Genomic DNA, 21,154 nt, shown 5'->3' with positions numbered 1-21,154 from the left:
ATTGCGTTGAAGAAAAAGAAAAAAGAAAACTCCTATCTAATTGCAACAATTCAGAAAAACTTTAAATTAAACTAAATACTTTATAATTAAATAAAAAAATAAAAATTTTAATAGAGAATTTTATATATATAATAAAATACTTTAATTTAAAATGAAAATTTCGTCGACCACTTTAATAATATATTTTTTCCATAACTAAGTCATATTTGCTATTTTCCAAATGCCATGAATAAATGTACGATTGCAAACGTAATTGAAACGTTGTAAAAGAAAGTCATATTGCGTAATGACTAAGTCAGATGATATAATGAAGGCTTATTATTTGATATATTGGTGCTGAAGTTTTCTAGTTTTATAAGTAGGTTTATGTGTCATATTTATTTAGTTTTTATTTTTTAAAATAGTGAGTATATGATATATTGCAATATATTTTTTATTTTATAAGTAGCTTTTTTTTTTAATTTTAATTTTTTAATATTGTACTAGATCTCTATAGGACACTTGTCAACCCTCTAACTCTATTGGTGGAGTCTAAAAATTCCACTGGGTAGTGTACTAGATATTTTTCCTTTTTAAAATATCAATTAAGGATATTTTGTAATCTCTTAAGCCCGTTTCTAAAGTTAAAAAACCTCTACCGTCAATGTATCAAATAATATTCATACATGAAATGATAGATAAGATGAAACGTTAGACATTTTTTTGAGCTGAAACTAGGGTATCGCTAGTAATAGTGATTAATCTTCTTATTGTGAGTGCTTTTCAAAAAAATAAACCACTAACCATAAAATATACTCCACTCCTATAAATGAAGATCGAACCCCTAACATCAAAATTAAGAGATGACTTAAGCAACCATCGCATTACATTTACATGCAATTCTTATATATAATGAGAATAAATTAATTTTGTATAGAAAAGGAGACAGAGGGGAGACTTCAAGTAAAGTCTGGAGGAAATTCTCCGCAGGTTCATAATGTATGGCGCCCCACATTGATAATACTTTGTGGAAAAAAAATTGAGTTTTGATTTAGTCAATATGCTTGAAAGAATGCCATTTTTCAGGCACTGTGAATAGTTGAATAAGAGTGGAATAATTAAAGAATTTTAATAGAAAAATATCTATCTATATATATCAAAACTCTAAAATACTTTAATAAAATTAAATATCTTAATTCAAAAGGATGCTTTTGTTGAATTTTAGAGTTTAACTTTAAATACACCGAGACGAAGGAAAGAAAAAATCGAATACGTAACCACAATGTTTTACGAGAGGAAATTTTTATTTAATATATATTCAAAAATAGTTTATATAAAATTGTTAGAATTAAGTGACCCAATCTTTATTTAAATAAAATACAGTGGTAAAATAAAATAAAAGTAAAATTCCTATAGAATTATACTTTTTTTATTTTATTTTAGAATAAAGTTTTTTAAACATTATTAAACTCCATCTATTTGATATTGATTAGAATAAGATGTTTCAATTTTACTACACTTCTATTAGAATATAGTTTTATAAGCCTATAAATAGACAGAGTCTACTCTTCTTGAAATCAATTTTCGAATTCGACATAGTGAATTTTCTTCTCCTCTGCCCGTAGTTTTTTCCGAAAGGGTTTTCACATAAAAATCTGTGTTTTTTATTTTTATTTTTCTTTTCTTTGCGATATATTGTTATTACCGAAGTTCTATTTTTACAAAAATAAAAAACAATTGATACAATTAAAAGGATAGTAAAATTTCTTGTAAAAGATAAGATGTCTCAAAATAAGTAAAAGGTTTTTTTTCTTTTCTTTTTATTGTAAACAAATCATGTCAATGTTAAATATTACCACAAACCAATGAGAGAAAATAATACTTCAACCAATGGTAATAGTAAAGTTTGAAAGAATCTATAGTTTTGCCTATATATATATCTCGGCTAAATGATCCAAAAAGAAGAAAACAAAAATGATTGTGAGATTTGCATTAAGTTTCAGTTTGTTGCTTTTGCTATTTACCGACCTAGCATCAGCAGCTAATTCCTCAGCAAAACCTGGTTGCAAAGGCAGCTGTGGAGATGTTAGAGTTCCCTACCCTTTTGGAATTGGACCCAACTGTTCCTTGAATGCATGGTTTGAGGTCTTTTGCAATGAAACTTCAACCCCTCCTACAATTTTACTCAAAAGAACAAACATGGAGGTTTTGAATTTTCTTTGAGATCTGCTGATTATGATCCGGACCTTGAGTACCATCGTGTGAAGAGTCCAGTAGTTTCAATGAACTGTTCAGGTAGGGAAACCAGCCTTGGGGTGGATCTAACAGGCAGCCCTTTCTTCTTTTCAGAGTACAGGAACAGGTTCCTAGCCGCTGGTTGTAATAGCACGGCTTTCCTGGCGGAAGTTGACACCAACACTTCGTGTAGATCAGCTTGTATTGGGGACGCACTCTTTGGTTCTAATCCTTATAACATCTGCCACGATACATGCTGCGAGAGGGAATTACCATGGGCTCTCAAAACATTTAATGCTACCTTTGATAGCCAATCTGATGGGTGCAAGTTAGCCTACGTGGTGGAGAAAAACTGGGCATCGAATGTAGCAAACAGGTCCGGTTTGCAGAAAATGGAGGCTGTGGGTGCTGTGCTTGATTGGGCGATACCCAAAGAGGATTTTGAGTTGAGCGAAGAAGGAAGAGAATATAATTGTACGCCGTATGGTTTAGAGTTGTCGGACCCTCATATTGACAAATCAATTCGATGTCATTGCAAGAGTGGTTATCAAGGGAATGCATATCTTCCTGATGGATGCCAAGGTAAAATCCAAAATCTCTTCACATCCCTTGTTTGATACTTCTTATTTTACTCTTTCAAAAGTTAATGGAATTGTTTAGATATTGACGAATGCCTGGACGAGTTGAAGTGCGGGGATGCGACTTGTGTGAATAAGCCAGGGCATTACGTATGCACACGAAGAAAAACTTGGATTCTTCCTTTAGGTAAATTAACTCCCTTTGCATTAGTGATGGTTTAAATTTTGGTTAAAATCAAATTAATCGATGATTAATCGGTTGCCTAATCGATCTAATTCGGTCGGAGATCAGTTAATTATTTTTGGAAAGTTTGATTATCGGTTAATTCGGTTCGAAATTAGATAATTAACCGAATCAACGAACTTAATAATTGATAATACAAATGATATGTTGTTTTAATTTGGTTAATTCGATTAATTCGGTCAAATGAATATTATCACTTTATTTTTTTATATGTGTTATATTTGTTTTAATAAAAAAGAACATATAAATTTCAGTTCAGTTAATTTTTTTGAAAAAAATTCAATTTGGTTAACGGTTAAATGATTAAAAAGTTTGATTAATTCGATTAATACTAATTTGGTTCGGTTAACCGTTTGAACACCCCTACAATGCATAGTTAATATTTTTTTATTACTATTGTGATCCATGAGAATGATTAAAAGTTACTAATTAACTTATACAACATAGTAATCTAACAATTAATCATCAATGGTAGCATATTAATGGAACTTTTAACTTCAATATAAATTTTATAAAGTTACATCGATTCACTCACAATTTTTTTACCTTCCCCTTCCTCTTGCCTACAGCCTTCTTTCATTTCAAAATTTTCTTCTTCTCCAACATATTGTTTTACTTGATTGCATTAGTCCACCATCCCCAAACCATTATATACAAGTGTTTTTTCTTTTGGGTGATGACTCTATACCAATTAACCCTTTAAGCCTTTTGAATTATTGAGCATTTCTTTCAGGAATTGGTCTTGGCTTTGCAGCATTGTGCTTAGTAATGTGCTTAGTAATGGGTGGACGGTGGTCATACAAATATTTAAAGAAAAGAAGGAAAATGAAGTTGAAGAAAAAAAATTTTAAACGCAATGGTGGGTTATTATTACAACAACAAATGTTTGCAAAGCATGGCAGTTTAGAGAGCACCAGGATATTTACTTCCAAGGAGTTGGATAAAGCGACAGATAATTTCAACAAGGACCGAGTGCTCGGCCAAGGTGGCCAAGGAACTATTTACAAAGGAATGCTTGCCGATGAAAGAATTGTTGCCGTTAAAAAGTCCAAAGGAATGGTTGCAGACAAAGTTGAAGAGTTCATTAATGAAGTCGTCATCCTTTCCCAAATTAATCATCGAAACGTGGTTAAACTTATAGGGTGTTGCCTAGAGACCGAAGTTCCGTTACTAGTTTATGAGTTCATCTCAAATGGAACTATTTATCAATATCTGCATGACCAAAGTGAGGAATTCGTATTATCATGGGAAACACGATTAAGAATTGCCAAAGAAAGTGCCGAAGCCCTTGCGTACTTGCACTCTTCGGCCTCAATTCCGATTTATCATCGAGACATCAAGTCCACAAACATCTTATTAGACGAGAAGTTCAAGGCGAAAGTTTCAGATTTCGGGATATCGAGATCAGTTTCTATAGATCAAACTCACTTGACCACGCACGTACAAGGCACATTCGGATACTTAGACCCTGAGTATTTCCAATCGAGCCAATTCACGGATAAAAGCGATGTGTATAGCTTCGGAGTCGTGCTGGTTGAATTACTAACAGGGGAAAAACCGGTTTCTTTCGAAAGGGAAGAAAATAGTAGGAGTTTAGCCTCGTATTTCACCAATTTGATGGAAAAGAACCAAGTGATGGATGTTGTTGACAGTCGAATTGTGAAGGAAGTGAAACATGAAGAGGTAATGATGGTTGCTAAACTTGCATACCAATGCTTGAGCTTGAGTGGGAAAAAGCGACCAATGATGAAAGAAGTTGGTATAGAGTTAGAACAGATCGTTTTGATGCGGAAGGGTTCAAATGTGTCAGAATTTAGTGCAACTTTCTGCTAGTTATGAATTGGTCAAGTTATTCATTTTTATTAGGAGTCGATTAGCATATTTGGTCCTATATTTGTGCAAATAAAATATGAGCACGTTAGCTTCTTGTTGTCAAAGTAGTTCAGTTATTTTGGGAAGCTTTTTAGTATAAATAGATGTTTTACACTGAGCCAAAAGTGTAGCACTTCAATTTCTATTTCTTTGTATCATCTTGATTGAGCAATAATAATATTTAGCTTTATTTTTATTTAGAGTGTTTTTTTTGTAATTGTGTCAATTAGTATCAATGCTTTCTGGTCACCTAGTGTTTTGATATTATTACTCAACCAAGATGAATAGTGGAAGAGCTTCTTTTGGATGTAGACAAGCTTGTTGGTAATTATAATTACTAGAAGCTATGCATGGAAGCTTTTCTGCAGGGGCGAGATTTGTGGGATCTTATTGAAGTTATGAAACATCAATCCCAGATAATACTTGTCAGAATTTAGAGTTACAACAAACTTGGAAGGTCAAGTGTGGCAAAGCTCTATTTGCTTTGTGGACATTGATTAGTAGAGAATATATTGAACGTGTTTGTGATCTAAAGTCACCAAAGCAAGTGTAGGAGACTCTTCAAAAGTTTACTAAAAACAATATAGCTTAATTACAATATCTTGAGAGTGAACTAATAGTGGTAACTCAAGGTAATTTTTCTGTTGAAGAATATTTCTTGAAACTAAAAATTTTGTGTTCTGAAATTTTAGAATTGGATACAGAGGAGCTAGTAAGTGATGCATGCTTGCATCGTTATCTTATTCGTAGACTGCGAAACGGTCTATGCCTTTTGTTTCTTTCATACAATGATGGGAGAATCAAACTTCTAGTATTGAATTAGAAAATTTTCTTTCCAATTAGGAAGCTCTACTAAAGAAAATGACCAGGAACCATATGCTTTCTCCCAAATCAGAGGATGTGCTTTATGTCAAAGATCAAAAGAGAAAGAATTCCTACTTGAAGCCTTCAACAGGTGATAGAAAAAATTTGGAACTGTAGAGTAGTGAAAGAGATCTTTCAAAGCTTAATTCAAGTGCGAAAAACTTGGACACATCAAATGAGATTGTCGGGTGAAAGTGGTGTGTGATCGATGCGGGAAGTCAGGCCATATTAAGGAAAATTGTTGAGTCAAAATGCAAGAAACAGAAGCAAATATTGCTCTTGAAAGCACTGAATTTCAACAACTAACTTGGGAGCAATGTCTATCCATTGAGGTTCTTGATCAGCCAACAAACGTGTTTTCTGCTGTGCACCAAAATGAAGTGTTTATGTGTCTCACGTGACTAACTAAAAATACAACTAAGGTGAGTGCACCTATCAATAAATAGTATAGCTATGGTGAGTAGAGATATCGTATCCACGAGGACTAAAAGTATTAGTAATTATCGTTTTTCTATTATATTATTTAGCCGACAATTTTGAGTGATGAGTTTTAACTAAAATTACTAAATTAATTTAACTAAGAACTCAATAGAGAATGAATCAGGAAAATAATTGAAAGATAACCAATGAGAGAGACAATACCCAGGAAAGAATCCACCCAGACTTCATCTATTATTATGAATCTGAATTAAACAATTTATTCACTTGGTGTCATGATCCGTAGAAATCCCTAAATTATGCTAATATCTCTTTTAAGAATAAGAGCAACTAACTCTAGGTTGATTAATTGAAATTTCTTTCTAATTAAAACTTCTATTATCGCATTAACTCAATCTATGGATTCCTTTATTAGATTTGACTCTAATCCGATAGGTTTATGTTGTCCTATTTCTAGGATTGCATGCAACTCCACTCAATTATGCTAGATCTACTCTTAAATAGGAACTTTCCTCCACTGAATTAAGCACATTAAACATGAATTAATATCTCATAAATATTAAAACAAGAAATAAGCACACATAATTGAGAACAAGAATCAAATATTTATCGCATAAAACAATAATTAAATAGTAGAATTCATCATAGATTTCATCTTCCCTAGGTATCTAAGGAATTAGTTCATAATTTTGTATGAAAACATCTCAAAGTCAGAAAACCACAAGAAACAAAGAAACTCATAAAAAATTCAAAAGAAAATAAAAGAAGGTCTTCGATCTTGATGGGAATTTACTTCAGAGTTGGCTCCAATGGTGTTATTCAAGTTGTTTTCTTGGATCTTCTTTGATGGCTTCCATAACTCTTCTTCTATTTGGTATTTATAGACTTCAGAATGCTCAGAAAGCCTAAAAATTACAATTTTTTTAGTGTGTTTGGGAAGCAGGTTGCGAAATCTACACAACCTGGCACATGGTCGTGTGTCTAGCCCGTGTGGCTCACACCCTCTATGTGGCTCTTGAAATATGCTCTTTTTGACCGATTTTCTCTCGTTTCTTGCTCCTTTTGCTCCCAAATGCTCACCTAAGTATAGGAACATGAATTCAAAGGATTAGGAGCATCAAATTCACCAATTTGCATATATAATCACTCAAAAACGCATTAAGAACGATATTAAAATATTTTAGTTTTATCACTTATCAAATATCCCCACACTTAAACATTTACTTGTCCTCAAGCAAAACCCTAAACTTACATTAAAGTTAACATTTCCCGACTTATAATTCTTATCAATAATGTCTCAAAATAATTCACAAATAATCATGCATTGACAATTCAACTAAAAGGGCACTAAAGATTTAAACAATCCAAGTCGAAAATTTTAAAGCACAAAACATAGGTATCTCCCCTTATTTAAGTAGTTATCTTTAATTCAAAATCAACAAGAATTGGCATCCTCACTAAAGATTCACTTAAAGCACTCAAGGTGTTTAAGGTTTAATAAAAATGCACTCAATAGTCGAACAAGAAGTGTCATTACCATAAGCTTTCTTGAAAATCAAATCTTCACCACTATAAAATGATATGACACACTAATCAAAAGGTATTTAAGAGGTTGTATTGGGGCTTAGGTCAATGGTGTTGAGAAAGGCCAGAAAAGTTGGTTATAATTGAGATTAAGTTGATAAATTACCAAACTAGAAAAAAAAAACAAATGTTGAATTAAAAACAAGAGCATCACTCAAGAATAAATAGGAATAAAAACGAGCTTCTTCTCAAAATATGAATTTAACTGTTCAAGCTCAAACAACAAATATCTAAATAATAATATTTTTTTTCTTTTCGATTTTTTCGTTTTTTTGTCATCTATAAAAATAAGAAATAATTTAGCAAATTAAACAAAAAAGCATTGTTAGGTAATTAACCATATCAAATCTCGACAAAAAGTCAATCAATAAAATGGGAAAGAGTCACAACGAAAAAAAAGGGTTATAGGTTAACATTAATAGGTCAATCAAAAAAAGGTGTGTTAGGCTCAACGGGATTCACTAAGGGTTAATTAAAAAGGTAGGCTTTTTTATAGGATAAGTGGGTTAAAACCTAAGTGCCTTTATCATCTCAGTTTATCAAATTAAAGGTGTGGTCTCGACATGCATAATCGAAGCAAGTTCTAGAATTACAAATCAAATTGACACACTCATAACCACTAATAGAATGAGCATGAAAAATGTATGCTCTAAAGGTTCAAAATCTCACAAAAAATCATGGTCTTTTTTATGTTAAACTTGCAAATTTAAAACTTCAAGATAATACCTAAATTCAGGGAAACAACCTAAAATTTTTAATTCTGGAAAATAACTTATCATGTTTGATTCTCTCATGTCTTAAAGTTTAAATCAACCAATGCACAAACATCTACAAATTAGTCCAAAACACACCAACAAAAATCCCAAATCAACAAGAATTTGTTCTAATAGAAGTATGCGAAAATTTCTTAAACACAAGAAATAATTTAGGGATTTTCTAATAATTATATGAATAACCTCACCACACTTAAAATGTACATTTTCCTCAATGTACAAATAGATATAAGCATATTATAAGTAGAATATCATAAGAGAGGGAGAAAACTAAAACTACCCTGAATATGGTTGAATTCGCCAGAATGGTGAAAACTAGAAATGTAGGAAAATTTAAATGTAGTGCATGGTTTCGAGCAAACTAATAAGAAAATAAACACAAATAATAAAGAAGATTAAGAGGTTACAAACTCTATTAGAAACAACCATAAAAATAAAAACATAGTTCAAAAGATAATAAACGAAATAAGTCTAAGAAAATAAAATAAAATAACTAAAAGAAAAAATTAAAAATAAAACCAAAACTAAAATCAGTGGTCTTCATTGTCAGAGGCATCGTGATCGTGAGACGCCAGTGCTGAAGAAGATATATGGAGGTGCTAACAGATCTGCTGCAAAGTCGCATCAATACTGTCCAACCGCTCAAAATAATGGCACTCGAAACAAGTGAACCGTTTGGAGAGGTCCACTAAGGTGACAACAGAAGTAGTAAGACGGTGACTCTGAGGTAGAGGATAAGGTGGATCCTCATGATGGAATGGGACATCATCAGTGAAGCTCGTATACTCATCCTGAAAGTCAGAATGAGATAATCGGTATTGAAGAGGACCCACTCCACGCAGTCGCTCGATCATCCTCATGTGACTCAAATTGGATAACCCTTATGGGGTCATCTGTCCAACAAGTGTGAAGGAGGAGGGTTTCTCTAAAGTTTCGAGGAGATTGAAGTGTTGTGCGAGGCGACTCATGTAATGGCCTAAGCAAATAGGATCCTTCCTACTGTGCTCTGTCTGATGGTGGCAAGCTAAAGGGAAGAAGTAGGCAAGATAAAAAATACGCCCCGTGGCCATGCTCCAACAAAATAGGCGTCAATTGTACCGACAACGCCGGCGCTCTCCCTCTGAGGGAAAAGAGAAAGTGAAGAAAGGGAAAGGGGGAATGACAAAGGAAAGGGGAAGGGGCAAGGGTGTGGGGCAACAAAGTGGATGGCCGGAATAAGGGTCGATGTGCATAAAGGCAGATCGGGGGCGGGGGAAAGAAGTGAGGAAAAAGACAAAACAAGGGGAAAAAATTTTAAGGTTTGGTTTAAAAGGGTGACACGATTGTGTAAAGGCCTATGTTGGGCCACACGACCATGTCATATGCCCGTGTGGCTCTCCTTCAAGTCGTGTGCAATTTAAAACTCTAAGCCCAGTCTTCACACGACCATGTGCGAAGCTATTTTTGCAATGCCTTCACTTCTTCCACGCCCGTGTGTAAGGTCGTGTAGGGCACATAGTCTTACACATGCTCGTGTGACAGGCCATGTAACTCACTGACTTGAAATTAAAATTGACAATAATTGGTTTTATTTCTATTCTATTTTTACTGGCTAAGTTTTTGGGTTGTAATTGGACTTTTGGAATTTGGTTTTGGGTTTTAACTATCTTGACCTTATGGATTACAACTGATAGTAGTAGGAAACCTTGGTTTTTCAAAAGAAACAAATGTTTTTCCTAAACGCACGATTGTTAAATCCGTTTTAAAAGCTTCCAGAAACAAATCCCGTTTTGAAACTATCAATTAAATAAGCAACACAATTTTGGAACTAATAAAATATTAAGATAAGGAATTCAATGGAAATGGTTTTAACGCGACGACACGGTCTTCAAACACCCTATCATGTCACATCCCTAGATCCGGCCATAACGTCTGGGCCGGGTTTGGGGTGTTACACTAAATAATGAAAAGCTAGTGAGATTGGAGTATCGGGACGCTCATAAAAGCTGTGGTGTCTCTGCAACACATGTAGGATCACAACCAATCGAGAACCCTTAATGACAATGTCATTTGTATCTATCGAATTTTTTTTAGGTTCAAACGAGACTTATTACTTATCAAATATGTGATCAGTATTTTACATGGCAATTATACATTTCATATACATATCATTCAATTTAAACATATAAATATACAATTTAGTTACACGAACTTACCTCGACAAGTGTTCGTGGATTGTAAGCTACTAATTCGATATTTTTCTTTTCCTCTATCCAATTCCATACCATGTCTATCCGGATCTATATGAATGAATTTAACTTGATTTAATACAATTCATACTCAATTCAATCCCATACACATCTTTGAAAAAATTACTACTTTGCTTCTATACTTTTAATTAATTACGATTTTATCCCTAGGCTCGGAAAATGAAATTCATACAATTTAATCATTATTCCAAACCTAGTTGAATTTCATGTATCACAGTAACAGCCTATGTATTTCATAAAATTTAGAATTTTTCTATGAATTTTCCATCTTTTCAATTTAGTCCTTAAATCATAATTTCATCAAAATTTTCTTTACAAAAGTTGTTTATCTATCAACAACCTTTCATTTTCTACCATAAAACTTTATAATTCAACTATACTTATCCATGGCACAACTCTAGTACTTCAATAGTTTTGTAAATTAATCCTATGAGATAACTAGATAAAACTATTATGATCTCAGAAACATAAAAATCATTAAAAACGGGACAAAAATACTTACCTAATATACGCAAAATAAGCTTGCCTGAACTCAATATTCATAGCTAGGGTTTCCAAGTCTTATTTTAGGAAAGTTGTTTACCTTTTTATTTCTCAATTCTTTCACCTCTCGTGCCAAAATTTTAATCGGTTCCTCACTGTATGTCATGTCAGGCTGAATCTCAACATCTGTCAGAGAAATAACATGTGAAGGATCTGACCGATACCTTCATAAAATAGTCACGTGAAAAACATTGTGAATCTTTTCTAATTCCGATGGTAAAGCTAATCGGTACACAATGGGTCCAATTCTCTTAATTATCTCATACGGCCCAATAAATCACGGACTCAACTTTCCTTTACGATTGAACCGAAGAACTTTCTTCCAAAGTGAAACTTTTAAAAATACTTTGTCACCAACTTGAAATTCTATCTCTTTACGTTTAATATTTGTATAGGATTTCTAACGATCAGATGTTACTTTCAAGCTATTTAGGATCACTTTCTCTTTTTCTTCAGTTTCACGAATCAAATCAACTCCATGTATCTTTTTCTCACTGAGCTCAGTCCAATACAATGGAGTTCTACATTTATGACTATATAGAGCTTCATACGGTGTCATTTTATTGCTTAACTAAAAACTTTTATTATATGCGAATTCGATTAACGAAAAATATTTCTCCCAATTGCCTTTGAATTCTAAAACACAACACCGGAGCATATCTTCAAGGATCTGAATCACATGCTTAGATTGACCATCAGTCTGAAGATGAAATGCAGTGCTAAAATGTAATTGTGTACCCAGAGCTTCTTGTAACTTGTTCTAGAATCAGGATGTGAAACTCGGATCTCTACCTGAAATAATGGAGAGTGGGCACTCCATGCAGTCTGACAATTTCGAAAAAATATAAATCCGCTAACCTGTCCAGGGAGAAATCTATACGTACCGAAATAAAATGTTCTGACTTCGTTAAACGATTGATGATTACCCAAATGGCATCTTTCTTTTTTAGAGATAGAAGTAATCTCGATACAAAATCCATTGTAACTCTGTCCCATTTCCATTCTGATATCGTCACTGGCTGTAACAATCCTGAAGGTACCTGATGTTTAGCTTTAATTTGCTAACATATCAAACATCTAGATACAAATTCAGAAATATCACGTTTCAATCCCGGCCACCAGTACATCTATTTCAAATTATTGTACATTTCATTACCCCACAGGTGAACAGACGTAGTACCATTATGAGTTACATGCAAAATTTTCTATACAAGCTCTAGATTTTTCAGTACACAAACTCTACCTCTGAATAACAAACAATCATCGGGTCTTATCTAAAATTATGAATCAGAAGTCGACTCACACTATACTCGTTTAGCTTGCAACTCATAATCACTTTTTTGAGCTTCACAGATCTGCTGTAGAAATGCTGGTTTAGCTTTTAGCTCAGCTAAGATTGAACCATCATCAGACAATGACAATCGGGTATTCATCGTTCGTAAGGAAAACAAAGACTTTCTACTTAGAGCATCTGCAACTACATTTGCTTTTCCCAGATGGTAATCAATAATCAAGTCATAATCCTTCAACATTTCAAGCCATCTGCGTTGTCTCAGATTCAAATCTTTTTGTGACATCAAATACTTTAAACTTTTATGGTCGGTAAATATATGACACTTTTCACTGAAAAAGTAATGTCGCCGATTTTTTAGCGCAAAAATAATAGCTGCCAATTCTAAATGATGTATCGAATAATTCTTTTCATGTGGTTTTAGCTATCTAGAAGTACAGGCTATTACTTTACCTTCTTGCATCAAAACACAGCCTGAACTGTTCAATAATGCATCACTAAAAAACACAAATTCCTTACCTGATTCAGGCTGAACCAGAACTGGTGCTTCGGTCAACAGGGCTTTCAACTGATCAAAACTTTGCTGACATTTATCAGACCATTCAAACTTCACATCTTTTTGTAATAATCGTGTCATCGGTGAAGCTATCATAAAAAATCCTTTTACAAATATCTGATAATAACTAGCTAATCTCATAAAACTTCTGACTTTAGATATATTTTTTGATGGTTTCCAATTAATAATTGCTGAAATTTTATTTGGATCAACTCTAATACCTTCAGCTGAAACTATATGTCCCAGAAAATCAACTTCCCAAAGCCAAAATTCACATTTGCTAAATTTAGCATACAAATTTTTTTCTCACAAAGTTTGCAGAACAATTCTCAATGTTCGGCATGCTCAGTCTCATCTCAAGAATATACCAGAATATCATCAATAAATACCACAACAAGTCTATCCAAATACGATCTAAAAATTCTATTCATTAAATCCATAAATATCGCAGGTGCATTTGTTAAGCCAAACGACATCACAAGGAATTCATAATGTCCGTACCTGGTTCTGAATGTCATTTTTGGTACATCCGAATCTTTCACTCGTAATTGAAAATAACCAGAATAGAGATCAATATTTGAAAACACTATAGCACATTTTAACTGATCAAACAAGTCATCAATGCAGGCCAGTGGATACTTATTCTTGATTGTGACTTTGTTGAGCTGTCAGTAATCAATACATAATCTCAAGGATCCATCCTTTTTCTTAACAAACCGGTGCACCCCAAGGTGAAAAACTAGGTCAAGCAAAACCTTTGTTAGTCAATTCTTGTAACTGTGCTTTCAACTCTTTTAATTCTATAGGGTGATATCGATATTGGTGTTGTTCTCGGTACCAGATCTGTAGCAAATTCAACTTCTTTGACCGGTGGTAATCTAGGTACTTCATCTAGAAACACATCAGGATACTCACAAATCACTGACACTGATTTAATCTTTGATTCAAACACTTTAGTATCCAACACATAAGGAAGGTAAGCATCATAGCCTTTTCTCACATATTTCTGTGCTGATATGGCTAATATCATATTAGACAACTTGTCCGATTTATCAGATTCAATACAAAGCATTTCAGTATTCTGACATTTCAACACAATATGTTTTTGTTTACAATTTACCATGGCATCACGCTGAGTTAACCAATCCATACCAAATATCACATCAAATTTATCAAATGGTAATAACATCAAATCAGTTCAGAAATAATAACCCCATCTCATTAACGGGCAATTCTTAAAAAAATTATCAACCATCATATACTGGCCTAAGAGGTTCGATACTTTAACCACGAATTCAGTGGACTCAACAGGTAAATTTTTACTAAACACTAAATTTGTGCAAATATTTGAATAAGTTGAACCAGGATCAATTAAAGCAGTTACATCAGTATCAATAAGAGAGAAAGTACCAGTAATAACATCTGGCACAGAGGCATCTTCAAGTGCACGAATAGCATAGGTCCTAGCTGGTGCTCGTGCTTCAAATTTTACAGTGGAGTCTTTTGTCACACCACGACTACCACTCGTATTTCCAGGATTACAAGGCGGTTTACCTCTTACAGTTGTATTACTCGGCCTCGAAGTTTGAATAGTATCTTTTTAAGGTTTCTCTGGGCAATCTCTAAGATAGTGGTCAAAAGAACCACATCTGAAACAAACTTCACTTTTCATTCTACATACACCAAAATGTAACTTATTACAGTACTTGCACCTAGGTTTGGTCTTTCTAACACTACCCGCACTTGCTACAGATGTAGCTTAAGATTTAGAACTAGAGCGTCGGGTACCTCTGTCTCTACCGGAGTATCCTGCAGAGGTAGTAGAACAGTTATGATACTTTTTTGATTTCTTCAAGGCTGATTGGTATGACTATCCCATAAATCTACATAATTCAATGATGTAACTCACTGTTGAACCCCTTGTAGTGCACACGGCCTGGGACACACCCATGTATCTAGGCCGTGTGGGTCAAAAACCTATACTTTTATTTCTTTAATTAATTTTTAAAAATCTAATGAAATCAAAATAAGAAAATTCACAGTGTTAACACTCGGGTTGCCTCCTGAGAAGCGCTTATTTAAAGTCCAAGCTCGACTTACCTTGTGCGCACAAGTACTATGGTTCGCGAAGCTGAAGCTTTTCTCTATCATTTCTAAAATCGTCACCACTATAAAGTTTGAGCCGATGGCTGATTACCTTGAATGTGCCATATGCTGGATGAGTTAACTTTATAGTACCGTATGGGAAAACGATTTGTACTACGAATGGACCTGACCATTTTGATTTCAGCTTTCCGGAAAACAACTTGAGAGTTGAATTGTATAAAAAGATAAGATTTCCAGCTACGAATTGTTTGGGCTACTTCAAACGAGCATCGTGGTGTAGCTCTATCACTTCTTTATATAGTCACGATTTTTCGTAAGCATTCACTCGCCACTCATCTAACTTGTTCAGCTGCATCAATCTTTTCTCACCTACAAGTTTGAGATCATAGTTTAGGAATTTTATTACCCAGAATGCTTTGTGCTCTAGTTCAAACGGTAAATGACAACTTTTTTCATAAACAAGTTTGTAAGGAGATGTTCTTATAGGTGTTTTAAAAGCAGTTCTATAAGCTCATAAAGCGTCATCTATGTTTATCTCCCAATCCTTCCAATTTGACTCTACAGTTCTTTCTAGGATACGTTTGAGCTCCCGATTTGCAACTTTAACTTGTCCACTAGTTTTAGGGTGATAAGGGTAGTTTTTCTATGACGCACCCCATACTTATTAAGAACTTTATCAAATTGAGCATTACAAAAATGCGTACATTTATCACTAATAATTGCTCTGGGTGTTCCAAATTGAGAAAAGAGTTTCTTAAGAAATCGAACTACCACTCTAGAATCATTGGTAGGTAAAGTTTGAGCTTATACCCACTTTGACATATAATCGACCGCTACTAGGATGTATTTATTACCAAATGAGCTAAGAAATGGGCCCATAAAATCAATACTCCAAACATCAAATATTTCACATGATAGCATATAAGTTTGAGGCATTTCACCACATTTAAAAATATTACCTGTTCTCTAGCATCTATCACAAGAAGTAACATACCTGTTTGTGTCCCTAAACAATGTAGGCCAATAAAAACCTAATTCAAGTGTTTTATGTGTTGTCCTAGTCCCAATGTAATGTCCTCATGTTGGTCCTGAGTGGCAGTGTTCCAAAATTTTACTCGTTTCTAATTTTGTAACACACCTCTGAATTACTTGATCTGTATATACACGAAAAAGAAAAGAATTCTTCCAAAAATAATTTTTCATATCGACGAAGAATCGCTTCTTTTGATGATGTGTCAACCTTTCTGGTAGGATGTTACCAGCTAAGTAATTCGCAATATCCGCAAACCAAGGAACTTCAGAGTAGGTTATAACTAAGAATTCTTCCTCAGAAAACGTGTCATTTATCTCATTCTCATTAAGCTCCTAGAGATGTGAATTCTCTAGCCTGGAAATGTGGTCTGCTACAAGATTTTTAGCTCCTTTCTTATCCTGGATTTCTAAATCGAATTCCTGCAATAATAAAATTAATATTATAAGTCGAGGTTTTGCATCTGATTTAGTTAGGAGATAACGAAGACCTGTATGGTCAGTGTAAACAACAAATTTAGATAATATCTAATATGGTCTAAATTTATCGAATGCAAAAATCGCAACCAACAATTCTTTTTCTGTAATAGTGTAATTTTCTTGTGCAGCTGTCAATGTCTTGCTAGCATAATAAATTGGTTGAAAATGCTTGTCTCTTCGTTGTCTAAGAACTACACCTACTGCAAAATCACTTGCATCACACATTAGCTCAAAAGGTAAATTCCAATCAGGTGCAACCACAATCGGAGCATTAATTAATTTTTCTTTAAGAGTATTAAATGCTTCTAAACATTCCTGACTAAAATAGAAGGGCACATCTTTTTCTAGCAAATTTATTAAAGGCTTAACTATTTTAGAAAAATCTTTAATAAACTTTCTATAAAACCCAACATGTCCTAAAAAGCTTCGAATAGCCTTAACTGAAATAAGGGGAGGTAATTTTTCAATGGTTTCAATTTCCTCTTTATCAACCTTAATCCCTTTACTAGAAATTTTATGGCCCAACATAATCTCTTCTCAAACCATAGAGTGACATTTTTTCCAATTAAGCACAAAGTTTGTTTCCTCATATATCATTAGTACTCATTTTAAGTTTTTAAGACAAAGATTAAAAGAATTATCGAATACCGAGAAGTTGTCCATGAATACCTCCATAATTTCTTCTACAAGTTCATCAAAAATGGCCAACATGCAACGCTGAAAAGTAGTAGGAGCATTACATAATCCAAAAGGCATTCTTCGATAAGCAAACGTACCATATGGACATGTAAATTTTGTTTTTTTTTTCCTCAGAAGCTATTGAGATTTGAAAGTAGCAAGAGAGTCCATTTAGGAAGCAATAATACATATGCCCAAATAATCTTTCTAACATTTGATCAATGAATGGCAAAGGAAAATGATCTTTTCTCGTGGAATCGTTCAACTTCCTATAGTCAATGCAAACTCTCCATCCCGTGACTGTTCTTGTTGGAATCAACTCATTCTTCTCGTTGGCTACAACAGTCATGCCTCCCTTCTTAGGAACAATCTGCGCTAGACTCACCCAAGTACTGTCAAAAATAGGATAAATAACTCCAACATCTAGAAGTTTAATTACCTCAGCCTTAACGACTTCCTTCATGTTTGGATTTAGTCGTCTTTGAGCTTGTACGCATGGTTTGTATTCATCCTCCATTAAAATCTTATGGGTACAAAAAGGACTAATCCCTCTAATATCAAAAATCTCTCAAGCTATAAATCTTTTATGCTCCTTTAATACTTGCAATAACTTATCCTTCTCATTTGGGTGCAAGTCTGAAGCAATAATCACTGGTAATGTAGAATTATTTCTAAGAAACGCATACTCTAGGTGATTTGGTAATTGCTTCAGTTCCAATTTAGGTGGTTCTTCAATAGAGGGTTTTAATTTTAATTCATCATTTACCTCAATGCCCTCATAATTCTTTTATCTCAATGAAGACTCATTAGAATTTAAATCAATTTTTATCTCACTTACCACAGCAATTTCGTCAGCTACCTCCTCTCTTTGGACAAGACACAGTTCCAATGTGTCCTTATGAACAATTTCCTGTAATGAATCTTAAATAACATGGTCAATAGAGTCAATAAAATAACATGAATCATCTTGTTCTCTAGCGAATCGCATGGCGTTATATATTTTAAAAATAATCTCTTCATCACCTACCCTAAGCACAAGTTTACCATCACCCACATCAATGATAGCCCTAGCAGTGGCTAAAAATGGGCGACCTAAAATTAAAGGCACCTCAACATCCTTATCCATGTCAACCACAAAAAAATCAACAGGGAATATGAATTTATCTACTTTTACAATGACATCTTCAATAATACCCTTGGGATATTTAACAGATCTATCAGTTAATTAAATACTCATCCTAGTGGGTTTTAGTCCTCCAAGACCAAGCTGCTGGAACATTTTATAAGGCATCAAATTAATGCTAGCACCTAAATTAGCTAATGCTTTTTCAATATTTAAACTACCAATAAAACAGGGAACAATATAACTTCCTGGATCTTTCTCCTTACTTGGTAGTTTATTTTGAAGAATAGTTGAACATTCCTCATTGAGTACCACAGTGGATAGCTATTCAAACTTTCTTTTATTTATTAATAGCTCTTTTAAAAATTTTGCATATGTTGGCATTTGCGAAATAGCTTCAACAAAAGGTAAGTAATATGCAACAGTTTAAAAAGTTCAAAAAATTTACCAAATTGTGCATCCATGCGGTCTTTCTTCAACTTTGCTGGATATGGGATCGGTGGTTTCTATTCTTTAACTACCGGTGTTTCACTCATTTTAGGTTGTACCCCCTCATTTTTTTCCTTATCAGATTCCTGTTGCAGTTTCTTTTCAGGTTCAGCCAACACTTTCCTATTCCTTAGTGTAATTGCTTTCACATGCACTTTTGGGTTAGGTTCGGTGTTACTAGGTAAACTACCTTGCTGCCTTTCTGAAACCAATTTAGCGAGCTATCCAATTTGATTTTTGAGCCCATGAATAGACGCTTGTTAATTTTTCCAAGCTGTCTCGATGTTTTGAAAATGAATCTCTGACACCGAAATAAATTTTGCTAACATATCTTCAAGGTTCGATTTCTTCTCTTATTGATGAGGTTGTTGTTGAAAGCCTGAAAGAGGTTGTAGTCTTTGGTTTCCTTGACCACCCCATGAGAAATTTGGGTGGTTCCTCCATCCCGCATTATAATTATTACTATAAGGATTGTTTTGAGGTCTAGAATTATTACCCATATAATTTATTTGCTTATTCTCCATGCTAAGACCGAAGGGTAAATATTCTGAATTATTTATTCCACCTCTATTTTTGTCTCAATGCATCACCGAATGTACCTGTGTAGAAACACATAAACCATCAATTTTTTATTCAAAAGTGCTACCTGATTTGATAACATGGTGACCGCATCTAGGTTAAAAACAGCAGCTGCTTTCGTCGGTTTTGTCCTCATAACTTGCCACTGATAATTATTCAGTGACATTTCCTCTATAAACTCATAAGTCACTTCAAGTGTTTTGTTTTTCAGTGTACCACCGACTGCTGCATCGATCAATTGCCTAGTTGAAGGATTCAAACTGTTATAAAAGGTTTGAACCTGTAACCATAAAGATAACCCATGGTGAGGGCACCGTCTCAATAAATCCTTATACCTCTCCCATGAATCATATAGGGTCTCTAAGTCTATCTGAACGAAAGAAGAGCTATCATTCCTCAACTTGGCCATCTTAGTCGGTGAGAAATACTTCAGTAAAAATTTCTCAGTCATTTGGTTCCATGTAATGATAGAACCTCGTGGTAAGGAATTCAACCACTGTTTAGCTTTGTTTCTCAACGAGAAAGGGAACAACCGTAAGCGAATGGCATCGTCAGAAACGCCATTCATCTTGAAAGTATCGCAAACTTCTAGGAAATTAGCCAAATGAGTGTTTGGATCTTCATCTTGCAAACCATCAAACTGAACAAACTATTGGATTATCTAAATAGCGTTCAACTTCAATTCGAAGTTATTCACAGCAATGGTGGGTCTCACAATACTCGATTTAGCCTCAGTTAGAGTGGGCTTGACATAATCATACGTAGTACGATGAGCCAAATTTAGATTTTCAGGGTTCGTAGCAACCACAAGAGGTAGCTGATTATTCTGATTATCACCCATCTCTTCAGTGATAATAATAACGTCCTATTACTCTTCCACTATATACTGTCAACTATGTCGTGCTTCTTTACGGTTTCTGGTGATTATTCTGATTATCACCCATCTCTTCAGTGATAATAATAACGTCCTATTGCTCTTCCACTATATACTGTCGACTATGCCTTGCTTCTCTACGGTTTCTGCGAGCTGTACTTTCAATTTCATTATCAAATACTAAAGGACCCGACAGGTTTCTTCTAGTTATAAACTAAAGGAACCTGCCAGAAGCAAATAAAAGAAAAAGTTAGAAAACAAAAATTAAACTAAAAACAAAAATAAAATGCAATAAAAATAAATGGCTAAATTAATAAAAATCGAGTGTTCCTAATATTTTAGTCCCCGACAACGGCATCAAAAACTTGATTGTCACTAAACTAACTATAATTACGACAAAGGCAAGCGCGCCTATTGAACAAGAGTATAGCTATGGTGAGAAGGGAATATCGTATCCACAGGAACTAAAAGTACTAGTAATTACTATTTTTCTATTATTTAGCCAATAAATTGAAGGAATTGTTTTAATCTAAATTTACTAATCTAAATTAACTAAAAACACGACAAAGAGTGAATTGGAAAAAATAAAA

General features: G+C 34.0%; 1 protein-coding gene and 1 non-coding gene across 2 annotated transcripts; both read left to right on the top strand.

Annotated features, from left to right (window-relative positions):
* The first annotated feature begins 1,994 nt into the window (after nt 1-1,994).
* Nucleotides 1,995-6,306, top strand: LOC107916312 (wall-associated receptor kinase-like 22). The gene is made up of 3 exons (XM_016845506.2): nt 1,995-2,796; nt 2,875-2,979; nt 3,770-6,306. The coding sequence occupies exons 1-3, from the start codon at nt 2,262-2,264 to the stop codon at nt 4,867-4,869; spliced, it is 1,740 nt and encodes a 579-aa protein (XP_016700995.2). The 5' UTR covers nt 1,995-2,261; the 3' UTR covers nt 4,870-6,306.
* A 13,680-nt stretch (nt 6,307-19,986) lies between these two features.
* On the top strand, nt 19,987-20,093 carry LOC121222778 (small nucleolar RNA R71). The gene has a single exon (XR_005920149.1). It is a non-coding gene; the product is annotated as a small nucleolar RNA R71 (small nucleolar RNA).
* The last annotated feature ends 1,061 nt before the right edge of the window (nt 20,094-21,154 follow it).

Source organism: Gossypium hirsutum, chromosome D10, assembly GCF_007990345.1.
Source record: "Gossypium hirsutum isolate 1008001.06 chromosome D10, Gossypium_hirsutum_v2.1, whole genome shotgun sequence".
Taxonomy (NCBI): domain Eukaryota; kingdom Viridiplantae; phylum Streptophyta; class Magnoliopsida; order Malvales; family Malvaceae; genus Gossypium; species Gossypium hirsutum.
The sequence above is the reverse complement of the archived record's forward strand: the minus strand, read 5'-3'. Positions and strand labels throughout refer to the sequence as shown.